The following is a 13,236-nucleotide window of genomic DNA, read 5'->3' as shown; positions in this document are numbered from 1 at the left end:
ACCTTATTGTTCATCACCCTGCCATATCCTAAAAAGTGGAAGTATATATAGGGATGAATTTTCCAGATGAGGTGGATCATATGTTGTTTGTTTAAGGCCCTGGGGTCCGTTCCACAAAGTGGTTGTAGGGCAAAGGTTATCGTAAATCACATACTTTAACATAGACATACGACAGTCGTTGCGCTACGATCGCCTTGTGAAACGAGACCCTGCACTACTTTCGTTTTCCCTCCAGACTCCTCCTGTAAGACCCATTGAGAAACTTGCCATTTTTTCACAGCCTCATACAGTAAACGACGTTTATATAACGAACACGCTTTTAACGAACTGGCCGATATAACGAACTGTTTTCGGGGGGGGGGGGGTATGGCTTCCGTCCATATGCTGTATACGTGCTTACAACGAACTACGGTTGTGACGAATTAAATGAAGTGGTCCCTTTGAGTTCGTTATAACCGTAGTTTTCTGTATGGTGAAGCGTATTTTGGCCCTCGTGAAACCAATTTCCCCGCGTTTCAAGTCTGACATTATGGTTCAGTGACTCAGTGAAAGCTGATTTGTATTGGATAATTCTTTGGGTAAACGTTCTTTTGACGAAAACTCTTAAAGGTTACCGTCAAGCCTTCAAGAGTTAATATTTATTTATCTTTCACCATATGACGTGCTTCTGTGCGTAAATGTCAAGCCTTCGAAAGTTGCAATTTACATACTGAAATAATGTTTCGACTGTTTTAAAGAAAATTATGTTAATCTGTTCAAGTCGTACCATGGCACGTGTGTTTATTTGATGAGTATGCTGACAGGTATCACCCTAATGATGTCAATGATTATAGCTTAATTAGGCACCAGCTGCATTTTGGGGATATTCGTACTCATCGACCCCTACACAAACGGAAGTATTGAGGCGCACAAATAAGATGAACGGGAAAGAACGACAGGTGCTGATTCGGTTGATCAAAGGTGACTGACTCTTTATTGACTTGCCTTTCACTGTGGTAATTATATGCATCCCCGTTGTGATCCACAAATTCGAGTGAGTGAGTGAGACTCCGCTTTTACCAATAATTCAAGAACCGACAAATAATAATCAGGTTGTCAGATCGTGTGTCCAGGCTACATGAGTAGGTGTCAGATTTAATCCGGCCCATGTCGGTCGACGGTCAATAGACATAACACAAAGGTTGGGCGTGGCAGCGATGCACGGACTTCACGTGATGGTGCGGCCTGCTCGTGTTTAGTACGTGTTCAACAGGTGTGCGACGGTGCCCGTTATCTCTCAGAGGCAAAACAACGCAGACGACAGAATATCAGGTGTGAGGATTTTACAGATACTTTGTTAAATTCAAATCGTGAGGATTTGTCCTAAAGGATGACTTAAAATGTGTGGCTTCTAAAATGGAGTTTTAAAACAGACCCTGTGGATTTGATTGTGTGATATATTTCAAATGGAATTAATTACCAAATACCATGATATGTTGACGACCTTCTGAAGTGGAAACCTGGATGACCACTTTGGAAAAGGTAAGTTTTAAAAAAACAATCATCCAAGAGATCATCAAGTGATATGACTTGTTATCCATTTTGAATACAAGTCATTTGCCTACTGTCCGTTGGTATTTTAAATCTAAAAGCTGGACTTACAAACGATCAATGCGTATGTAGCTCTTATTTGAGTTTTTATTTCAATTTGAATCGGTTTTAGAACACTCTTTTGGGATTGTCTGTATCATTTGAACTCTAAAATGTTGATTATTCATGCCATTGTCACGGTAAGACAAAGTACATTGTCTTGTTATTGTATTTCACGATAAGCGACACTCAGGATCTCAGAATGTGGTTTAGTAAACTGTCTGTTCACATTTACCTGATATGCTGTTATGGCTGCGTCGTATGTTGATCAGCTTGAATGACATATTGCTAATGTGTACCTGTCGTTATTAACGTTCACAAATCATTTCATATTTCTGTTACGAACATATGAACATCATGTTATCTGTGTCAGTAACACTGGTCCTGTAATGGAGATGTGCTCAATGGTCAAGGGTGTCTAAAAATAAGAATAGACTAAGGAAGAGAATTTTTGGATGTCAACTTCTTTATTATGAGGAACACAAGGTTTCGGAGTATATCCTTATCCCTTAATCAGTAGGAGTAAGCATATACTCCGAAATGTTGTGTCCCTTATGATAAAGAAGTTGAAATCCATAAATTCTCTTCCTTATGTGTATCACTTCTGTGAACGCCTTTCTGAACAACATTTTTGTCACTGACACGTCAAATTTGGAAATGTCCTCCACATGTCGACTGTACCATAAATCTTTTCGAAAGATTTACAATGCAATGCAAATGTTGTTGCATTCTTGCAAATATTCTTGACTTTTACATGACGTAAGTTGCCTATTATGGAAGTTCTGAACGCCTTTTAAAGACTTGAAGAATAAAGTAATTTATGAAAACGTGGCAATAAGTACCCAGGTTTATTAATAACGGCTAATTGTACTAATAGATGACAATAAAGGATCGGATAAACACAAACAGCGCTGACAACGATAACTGATTAATTGCATCAGCGCAAATATACGACCGGCTTAGCTAAACAACTTATTACATTCATAAAAATGAGTAGCTACAACAACACTTTGACAAGATACGGAAAAGATGCGTTGACAGTCAAATAAGTCGGCTGCGACCAATAAACACCTGAGTCCATTAACTCACCACTCTAATAAGTGAATAACCTCGGCTGGGTAAAATAACTGGAAATAAACACAGAGGGCCTCTCCCTAAAATAATCCCAGACCATAAGCTATCCAACGCTATCATTAAGGATACACAACAAGCTATGTACAGTTATTGAGGAGGCAAAATTATCATAAATACAATCATTTTGCCTCCTCATTATTCTCAAACAATGAGAAATTGTGTGTCCTTTTTTAAACATGAGGTCTATGTCACTGCCAAAACCTGCTTTTTAATATTACAACGCAGAAAACTATTGCCATATGGGTAAAACGTTTTTTATCGGTATATATCATCGAGTTCTGTGTATCGTCTCTCATAACTTTATATGTGTGGCGCTGTATTATTAATTTTATGACTAAACGTCTATTTTATGCATGTTGTTTATGATGTACAGCAGTGAGACGAAAATAAAATATCTGTCTGACTGTCTGAGAAATATCTGAGTGTACATATAAATTCCCCTGAGATTTGAAATTCATAGTTACAAAAACAATACAAGAATAATGTAGCAAACATATAAGAGATAACATACATCAAGTCAATACATGGTTTCAGAGTGATTACAAGAGAATGAAATAGTCGGGCCACTAAATCTCTTGCACAAAATGTAATCACGCAATACGTGGACGACCGCCGGACTTTGCCGAGCGGTGCCGGAAATATAGCCGGTCACTTGGCCGTGACACGAGCAGATCAATGCCCCGATGATAATCTGCAGCTCTATGTGATATGTTTAGACAACAGAGACGATATGACTCATGATACAATTCTCCGGAAGAAAAGGAAAAAGAAACCCTTTTGTTATTGACAGTTTAACGCACAATTCTTCAAGTGAATAAACAGCACAGCTTCGGATTATATGGGATGAGTCTTTTACGTGGAGTGTTCATTGCTGAGTGCGGCGTTAAACAAACACGCAGAAAACGAGAACTTTAATATTATATAAGGTTGTATCTTGGTTATTGAGAAGCCAAAAAAAACATATGTGTTCATAGCTATTGAAAGCATATTTTGAAAACAATAATGCTTCCTTACATCATCGTTGATTGCTTTTATGGACTGCAATGTGACATACACACTTCTAGTTTTGTGGCGCTCTGCAACATACTCTTGTTGAATGTCCATAAAAAATATCCATCAAAATTAGAGTCAGTTGCACGATTCCGACCGTAACATAACATGTGCTTATGAATCACTGTCGCGAAAAGACGGGAGTATCCTGCCCCACCGGTGGCACACGTCACAAACACAAGTCAATTGTTCACCTGAAAACACATGGGAACATATGGTACAAGTCAAAATAGAGAATTGCATCGAACAACATTTTTGTCACTGACACGTCAAATTCGGAAATGTCCTCCACATGTCGACTGTACCATCAATCTTTTTGAAAGCTTTACAATGCAATGCAAATGTTGTTGAACACTATTCTTGAGTTTTACATGACGTAAATTGCCTATTATGGAATACAATTTTTTTTAAATTTGAAGTTTACACGACATACGGCTTTTTCATTGGACGAGAGGTCGGTCACACGAACGCAAAATTGACGTTCATTTATGTGTATGAACGACACAATTTGACGTTCTTACGTTTTTCACGAGGCCGTGTTCTGAAATGACGTAAACACTGACTGACTACTTCCACATCCTGGGGGAACCCCTGGGATTTCCCGAGGACGAATACATACAGAAGCGCTGTTTCTGATCATTTAAACCCTTTAATCTTGATTTCATCGTTTTGGGAATACACTGAGAAAAGTCAGAAAGTTTAACTGCACGATCTTTCACGAATATCCTCGCTACGACCCATCCTAGTGAACAAAAAAATGAAATGCACATCCAAACTATCGTAGTTTCGACTCGGTCCGTGTCTAGGCTGACAGTGACAGTCTACAGCAATCTATAAATTTTAGTGTTTGTTTAACATATCTTTAAACCACCTTTCAATGATCATTGATGACTAACACATGTAACCGCCACAGCTTCACTAACAACTTCTGAAATCTCAAGATCCCCCGTCACGTTGTCAGCCATTTTGACATCTTGTACTTGATGTAAATGTATTACGTCACGCTGTCTTTGTGACTGACTTACTGACGTAGTTCTTAACAAACATTTCTCATCTTATGGTGATACTATTTAGATACATGTGTTGCGTCAGATGTTTCTGAAGAGCAAGTTGTGCATCCATACGCCCATGTCACCTCTCTTTTTGAGGAACTATTGTATTCCGCGATACAACTTGTTGTTGTATGGCTATCAGTGTAAACATGAAGTCACACGTCCTAAATAAAATTGTGTAGAGTCCAAGGCCTACATCAGTCGAGGAAAAAAAATGTGCTAAAAATTATAAGAATTGGCTCTCACTTTTGTGAGTTCTTTGTAGTATGAACCTTCGTAGAGTGAGGGCCAAACATTGTATCAACGTCATTTCAAGCTCCGACGTTCATACAGTTTGGCCCTCAATCTATGAAGGTACATACTCCAATGAACTCACTCAACGTGAAAGTCAATTCTTAATTAAATCGTATTATAACATTTACACAGTGTAGCTAGGAGAAATATTAGAAAACAAAATAGTTCATGTGTTGATGGCAAAATTATATTTTTTTAAAGTGTTTTGTCGCTTTTTATTTCATCAGTGCATTTACCCTTTTTGCGAACACCTGGTGTCATCGCTGATTTTCAGTAATCCATGTATTCCAGTTGTATCACTATTTTGCAATTTACACCCAATGTAATGATCTGTTTTAACGCATAATCGTGACTGATTCTCTTTCGTTGACATTTAATATATATATATATTTATTTTGTCCGTCAAGATTAAACATGTTACTTGAACGCTAGATACTCATGAAAATGTCACTCAATGAAATATTTAATTTTTAAATATTTAAACCCAAATCAATTAAACCTAGCATGCGTCTTACGGTAGGAAGAATGCTTCAAGGCTTCAAGCTGAGACCTTATTGTTCATCACCCTGCCATATCCTAAAAAGTGGAAGCATATATAGGGATGAATTTTCCAGATGAGGTGGATCATATGTTGTTTGTGTAAGGCCATGGGGTTCGTTCCACACGGTGGTCGTAGGGCAAAGGTTATCGTAAATTCAATACTTTAACATAGACATAAGACAGTCGCGCTACGATTGCTTTGTGGAACGGGACCCTACACTACTCTCGTTTACTCTCCAGACTCCAGGAAAACCCATTGAGAAACTTGCTGTTTCTCACAGACTCATATGGTGAAGCGAATTTAAAAAACAGTTTCCTCGCGTTTCATGTCTGCCATACTCTGAATAAATGCTGACTTTTATTGGTTAATTCTTTGGGTAAACGTTCTTTGACGAAAAAGTTACCGTCCTTTTATTTAACGTATTTGTTGTGGCAATTATAGTATGTAGTTACCTTTCCCATTTATATCCTTTATTATCCTTTGTGCAGTGGAACCCGAATGCATGTATGGTTGTGAACCTAAATGATGACAAACGAGTAGGTGCTTGACTGGTACGAATCAATTAAGGCCACAAACAGTCGGGCCCAGCTATCTCCAACTCAGCGGGACCGTGTTGTAACGTCAAGGTATCCGGACATTCGAGGTTTCGAGAAAGTTAGACTTGGACAGCCATTTCAAGATAGTTCGAGATAGCGCTATGTATCTTATCTCGAATTCGAGATAAGCGGTCAAATGAATATGCATTTTTATAGTAAGGAGGTCTTGACCGGAGAATAGGTTTAATATTTCCGCACATTCGAGAAAATGAGGATTGATATAACGGGATCCGTCTGTATCACACTATTCTTCTTTCTCACCACTTTTGCTTTAACAAAACATGGGTATTATTAATTATTTCGATACCCCAATCACTCCAACATAAATTCACGACTTCTTTACTGTATGAAAACAATGATACAAAAACGTCTCTGAAATATTTGCATGTAACTTAATCTACAACGACATAAACAGAAAAATGGCGCTGACATGTGAGACTGAAGGTCCTGTGTCCTCGACCTATGACTGCTCGCTGTCACGTGACTGCCGATTTGCACACGGATAGCAACCACGTGATCAAAACTCGATGTTTATCGCTGGCAAAAGGGATATTTCTTGCAAAGCGCTGTTTGTATTATTTGTCATTACTGTATATTGCGTTGGAATGGCTTGTTTTCTCTTGAAGTCTAATTCTAAGCCGGATCCCCGCGGGGGCGGTGTAAACTGTAAAATCGTTTCTTTAACATTCATGCATTAATTTTAATGCTGTTGAAGACGAATTTCACTTTTTAGTCTTGTGCTCATTTTATTCGGATTTAAGATATGATAGATTTGACAAAATTGCCCAGTTTAAACCTGTTTTCCTTTCCATGCAGCTCTAGATAAACGTCCTATAATATGATTAACAATCTATTTTCACAATCTGTTGCTGTAACACTTTTGCAAAATGTATAAAAGTTAACAAGCTAACTACACTCATCTCAAAGTTATCCTACTTAATGTTAAGTCGTCTTATTTTAGATATTTGTTGTTTGAACATGTTATATGTATATTATTATGGTGCTATTTGTCTCATAAACCTTTATAGACTGGACTTGGCATTTGAACATATATGAATGATAATTTAATTCCAATGTTGTTTTCGTGCAAAAGTGTGACACATTAATAAAATAATTTTCTTCTCCAATTTCTTGTCATCATTCATCGCGACATTTTGTGAATCTGTTCCTAGTGGCGAGGACTAAACACATGGGTATGCATTTTGTCAAGGGCCAGTGTTTTTGTTAGTTTGTCTGTTTAACGTCAAACTCAGCAATATTCCAGCTATGTGGCGGTAGTCTGTAAATACTTTAGATCAGACAATCCAGTGATCGACATCGATCAAGAGCATCGATCTACGCAATTGGAGATACGATTACATGCCCCAAGCAAGTCGGCGAGTCTAAGACGTCCGGATCCCGCCTGTCGCCGCTTACGACAACCCTGGAGTGAGTGAGTGAGTTTGGTTTAACGCCGCTTTTAACATTATTCCAGTTATATCGCGGCGTGTCAGCATAATGTGGGAGAAAAGCCCGAAGTGATGCAGGTCTTAGACGTTTACCACTTCGGTGAAACCTACGAGCACGGGTATGGTGCTGACAAACCTAGAAACATAATCGGGGTGAACCGGGATTCGAACCCACAATCATAGGTTTCTGGCGTGTCCAGAGGACGCAACTCTTCACAGCGAATCGCGGCGCCTTAGAAGACTGGGCCACTCGTGCCCCCGACAAGCCTGGATTGCTGAAGACCAATTCTAACCCGGATCGTCGCTGAGGCCCTGTATTCTGTATGTGCGTGAAACAGCTCCTTTGCTTGGTCGTATCAGTACCCTTAAAGTACTGTATCTAAATGTCAACTTTTCCCTTTGGTTATTGATATACTTATCAATGATACCAGTATATTTGTATTAGCTTGAGTACATAGATGTACTGTATTGCCCTCGTACATCGTATTTACATTGTCGCTAGGGTTATAGTAGGAGGGAAACAGATAACAGTACTCGTTTTTCACAAACCTACTCCATCATCAATAAGAAGTATTGAACAGTAGAATAAAACTGATCAATGTGATCATGTGTCTGGTATTGACGTTTGTTCCGTGTGCTGTCATTACCTCATACTCACGTTTCCCGGATCAAATAAGACAAGTCAGTGTCCTGTTATCATGGCGTGCGGCTTCTAGTAAATGAGCTTCATCGATGGGAAGTGCGGAAGTCTTCATTAAAATGGGTACACTTGCAGTCAGTGATTGCTATTTCCGTCATATATTGTACACGTTTTATCCATACGTATTCTGAGATGCTTGGGGTAAAATATATATTATATATATATATCTATTTTGTTAAATCCTCTTCATATAATTTGTCACACACCATGGAAACACTTTTAAAAAGAACTTGTTCCAGAAGATACTGGTAAAAAGTAATTGTGGGTGTGGTTAGTGGTGTGTGTCCTCCCTTCAAAGGGAGACAAGTGTCGTTTGTACTGTTGTGCAACAGCCTCGCATGTCGTCAGCTGAATTTCAAAATCATCAACCATCCCTCGCCCCGCAGGCAACGATTTACCCTTGCTTTCATATAACGAACTAAATTAAGTGGTCCCTTTGAGTTCGTTATAACCGTAGTTTTCTGTATGGTGAAGCATATTTAGGCCCCTTATAAAACAAACCAGTTTCCCCGCGTTTAAAGTCTGCCATTATACGAAAACTTTTAAAAGTTACCTCAAGCCTTCAAGAGTTAGTATTTATTTGTCTTTCACCATATGACGTGCTCCTGTGCGTGAATGTCAAGACTTCCAAAGTTGCAATTCACAAACTGAAATAATGTTTGTACTGCTTTAAAGAAAATTGTGTTTATCTGTTCAAGTCGCACCATGGCACATGTGTTTATTTGATGAGTATGCTGACAGATACCCTCCTAATGATGTCAATGATTATTGTCAAATTAGGCATCAGCTGCATTTTGGGGATATTCGTACTCATCGACCCCTGCACAAACGGAAGTATTGAGGCGCACAAATAAGATGAACGGAAAAGAACGACAGGTGTTATGTATAATTCGGTTGATCAAAGAACTCTTTATTGACTTTCACTCACAATGCTTACCTGTTGTGAGTTAAGGGTGTTAATTTGTGGATGGATTAAATGAACAATCCATCTGTCAAGATATACTATGTTGACAATGCATATGGCTTTAGCACTTTACATTATAAACTTACACCATCTGTCTTTGAGGCTATTGTAAAACATGGCAACGTGTGGGTGACAATATCGATGGGTGTGTTACTGCTTCGCGTTGTGTAGAGTTTTGTCTTCCAGATAACAGAATCCACACGTTGTAGAAGGAACTTCGAATCCAAGAATCGATCTGATATTGAGAGAGAGAGAGAGAGAGAGAGAGAGAGAGAGAGAGAGAGAGAGAGAGAGAGAGTGTGTGTGTGTTTGAGTGTGTAATAAAGGATTAACTCCGCTTTCAGCAATAGTTCATACTTAATCGCAAAAAATCGACAAATGTGAATCAGGTTCATACATCTTGTTACATTGGCTAGGCTGCACGAGAGTGTGTCACGCCTCGTCGGCCAACCACGTGATCAAAACTCAATGATGATGTTTGTCGCTGAGGAAATGGATATTTCTTGAAACGCGCACTTAGCACTTATTGTCACTTCTGAAAGTAATATTCCTTATCGCCGGGATGGCTTGCTTTCGCTTTATATGTATTAGCCACATACAGCTATCTTCGTTAACTAATCATCGCGATATTTCGTGATTTAATTTCAAGTGGCGATTACGATAGATAATATCATGTCCAGTTGGTGGATCAAGGCTACATTGATATGTCTGTCTTGATCCATAATATCACAGCATCAAGCTTAAATAATGGAATTATTAATATCATAGGCATATCATTTGTTCGTTAAGATAATGATCTCTATAGATTCATATTTGTGATTTTCAGAACGGCAACCATGGCAACGTAAAGAACTCAAAATCTGCTATGAGTGTTTACAATGAGACCGCTTCAGAATGTCGTATCTGACCCTTCTATTGTGTTTGGTTTTACTGAACTCAATAGAAAAATCAGGGCACGTCATTGGACATCTCATATCATGTGGGGATCCCACTTGGCAAAGCGCGGACGTCGTAGAGGACACAGGCGTTACGATGTTGGTTTCTCATTCGTTGATGCCCAATGACGTCGAACTCATACCAAGCTTGGATTATGAAGGTAAGCTGAAACAGAATAAAATCCTTGACTCAATATATCAACAAATACGTATTCTAACTACCACGGGCATTAATGAGATGGCACATTTCATAGGTATAAATGTTTAAAAGTGCATTTCTAACATTGAATGCACTTTAGTGAGGTCACGGTATACAGGCGTGATAAAAATGATATCGTTCGTACAAGAGGACGAGACGAATTTTATGCAATTGGCAGACCCAACTTTCAAGCGATAAGATCACTTTGTGTAAAGGGATCCTTTAGTTTCAGATAAATTACACCAGTCATGTTCCGGAACCAAAACCAGGAAGAGTTACGTATACAAGGTAGATAATATTGAAATTAAATAAACGGTGTGTGAAATAAAAGAGACAAAACCCTTTCCACGATCATAGCGACGACACCAAATGTTCGCGAAAAGGTGAGAATAACCTGCCCTACCGATGGCACCCGTCACACACAAAGGCATGTCAATTGTCCACCTGAACAAAAAGTCAAACAAGGGAACTAAATGGAACCTCTTTTTTATACTGATAACACCAATTTTGAACTTTCCTCCACGTTCAAGAGAGGAACGTCCATAAAACATTTTGAAAGCTATAGTTAGGCCTTGAATGTTGCAACCCCGATCAAACAATTTTGTTTAAGAGCCGTATGACGCTCTTTGAAATCTCAAAAGTTGTGAACAGCGTTTTTTCACTCTGAATAACTCAAATGTGTAACTATAGATAAGGCGGTTTGACTGGACCCTTCTATTACTAATTCCTTTGTGTAAACCAGTGTAATACACCTCAAATAATCGAATCCGGACCGTACAATCCAGTGATTTATATCATAAACATCGGACTATGCAACTGGGATACAATGACATGCATCAACCAAGTCAGCAGACCTGACCACCCGATCCCGTTAGTCGCCTGTTACGACAAGCATAGTCGCCTCTCAGAACAAACAGGGATTGCTGAAGACCCAATCTAACCCGGATCTTCACCGGTCTGATGTTATCTATAAACACGCTCAGAATTTCAAATATGTTTTCTCAGCAGACTTCAGGTAACAATAAAAGTTTTGAGGAAACTTTACCCAAACTTCACTTAAACTTGTTTTTCATAATGTGTAAACAGTTAAGATGAATAAAGATATGAAAGACATAAAACCCGAAGTAAACCAAAAGGTATGCAGAGTTGCGTCGTATGAGCACGCCAGAAACCTATATATAGTCGTGGGTTCGAATCCCGGTTCGTCAGTCGACACACGGCCATCCAGTTTAGAAATATCAACGCCGTGTTTATTACAAAGTATACGAGAAACTATTTCAAGATGTCGCCATGGTAACCGGTTGTAATTTGAACATCTTCTGCGTCTAGATTTACAACAACAGCATAATCAGCAATAATACCGATTCCCATCCTACTTCAGTTTGGCACAAGTGTTCTGCCTTGAGCTACAGTAAACTACGGTTATAACGAACTCATAGGGACTACTAATTTTAGTTCGTTATAACCGTAGTTCGTTATAAGCATACATCATTACTACAGCAAATAGTCGGGACCAAAAAAGTAAGTTCGTTATATCCGTCAGTCCGATATAAGCGTGTTCGATTTCATATTTTAATTCGCGACAGGTTTTTTTGTGATCACTGCAAGTTTCTTAAAAACATTGTTCTTGAATTGAAATTTGACTCCCTCATGGAAATAGATTCCCAACGACTTCTACAAATGTCAAGGGATTAGTTATACAGCATCAACGTGTTGTCATGTAGACAGGTTCGGTGATTTTCTTTACTTTTCTGCGTCTTAGATTTCAAAGTGTCACTGTCATAAGGGAAACATGTGTATTGTAATTTTACTTGTGATCGGCGATTCTGCATTAATAACCTGCGTATCGTGGTATTCGAAGAAAACGGCGTTGGCATTATAAGAAGACTGTTATAAGATGAAAGGGAAAAGAAAAAGCAACGAAACCAGGAAGTTTACATTCAGTCGGGGCCCTCGTCTTCTAAAACGCCGCAATTCGCTGTGCAGAGTTGTGTCCCTTTGGCACACCAGACACATATGTATGATAGTGGGTACGAATCCCGGTTCGACCCGATTATGTTTCTAGGTTTGTCAGCACCATACCCGTGCTTTGGGGTTTTACCAAAGCGGTAAACATCTGAGACCTGGATCACGTCGGGCTTTCCTCTCACATTAAACTGGCACGCTGGGGTATAAGTGGAATACTGTTCAATGAGGCGTTAAACCCAACTGAAATAGTATAATTGAAATCCTCAAAATGTGTTGAAGTGCTCCTTTTGGCTGTCTTGATAACGCTTTTGTATTTTGCTCATTATCTTCTATATCACTCAACATGTGCTGATATGGCCCTTAGCAGATGTTGAGCAGTATATTTAGAATGAATTAGAGTGAGTGAGTTGGGTTTAATGCCGCTTTTAACAGTATCCCAGTCATATCACGGCGTGTTAGCTTAATGTGGGAGGAAAGCCGTAAGTGATGCAGGTCTAAGACGTTTACCACTTCTTTGAAACCCACGAGCGCGGGTATGGTGCTGACAAACCTAGAAACATAATCGGGGCGAACCGTTTTTCGAACCCACAATCATAGATTTCCAAGGGACGCAACTCTGCACAGCGAATCGCGGCGCCTCAGACTCCTGGGCCACCCGTGCCCCCACAATGAATAAGAAGTTCTGATATATTAATAACTATACTGATAAGCCAGCAATACGTGATG

The 13,236-nt window shown here is 39.1% G+C and overlaps 1 protein-coding gene across 1 annotated transcript in view; it reads left to right on the top strand.

Moving 5' to 3' along the window:
* Positions 1 to 1,386: 1,386 nt before the first annotated feature.
* Positions 1,387 to 13,236, top strand: part of LOC124132754 — a 91,353-nt gene continuing 79,503 nt past the window's right edge. Inside the window, exons 1-2 of the mRNA XM_048397512.1 lie at positions 1,387 to 1,521; positions 10,235 to 10,504. Of these exons, the coding sequence (XP_048253469.1) occupies positions 10,303 to 10,504 (202 nt within the window). The 5' untranslated portion in view covers positions 1,387 to 1,521; positions 10,235 to 10,302. The remainder of the gene's footprint in view (positions 1,522 to 10,234; positions 10,505 to 13,236) is intronic.

Source organism: Haliotis rufescens, unplaced genomic scaffold (assembly GCF_023055435.1).
Source record: "Haliotis rufescens isolate VD_foot unplaced genomic scaffold, xgHalRufe1.0.p SCAF_17, whole genome shotgun sequence".
Lineage (NCBI taxonomy): Eukaryota > Metazoa > Mollusca > Gastropoda > Lepetellida > Haliotidae > Haliotis > Haliotis rufescens.
Note: the sequence above shows the minus strand (reverse complement) of the source record. Positions and strands in the feature narration are given on the sequence as shown.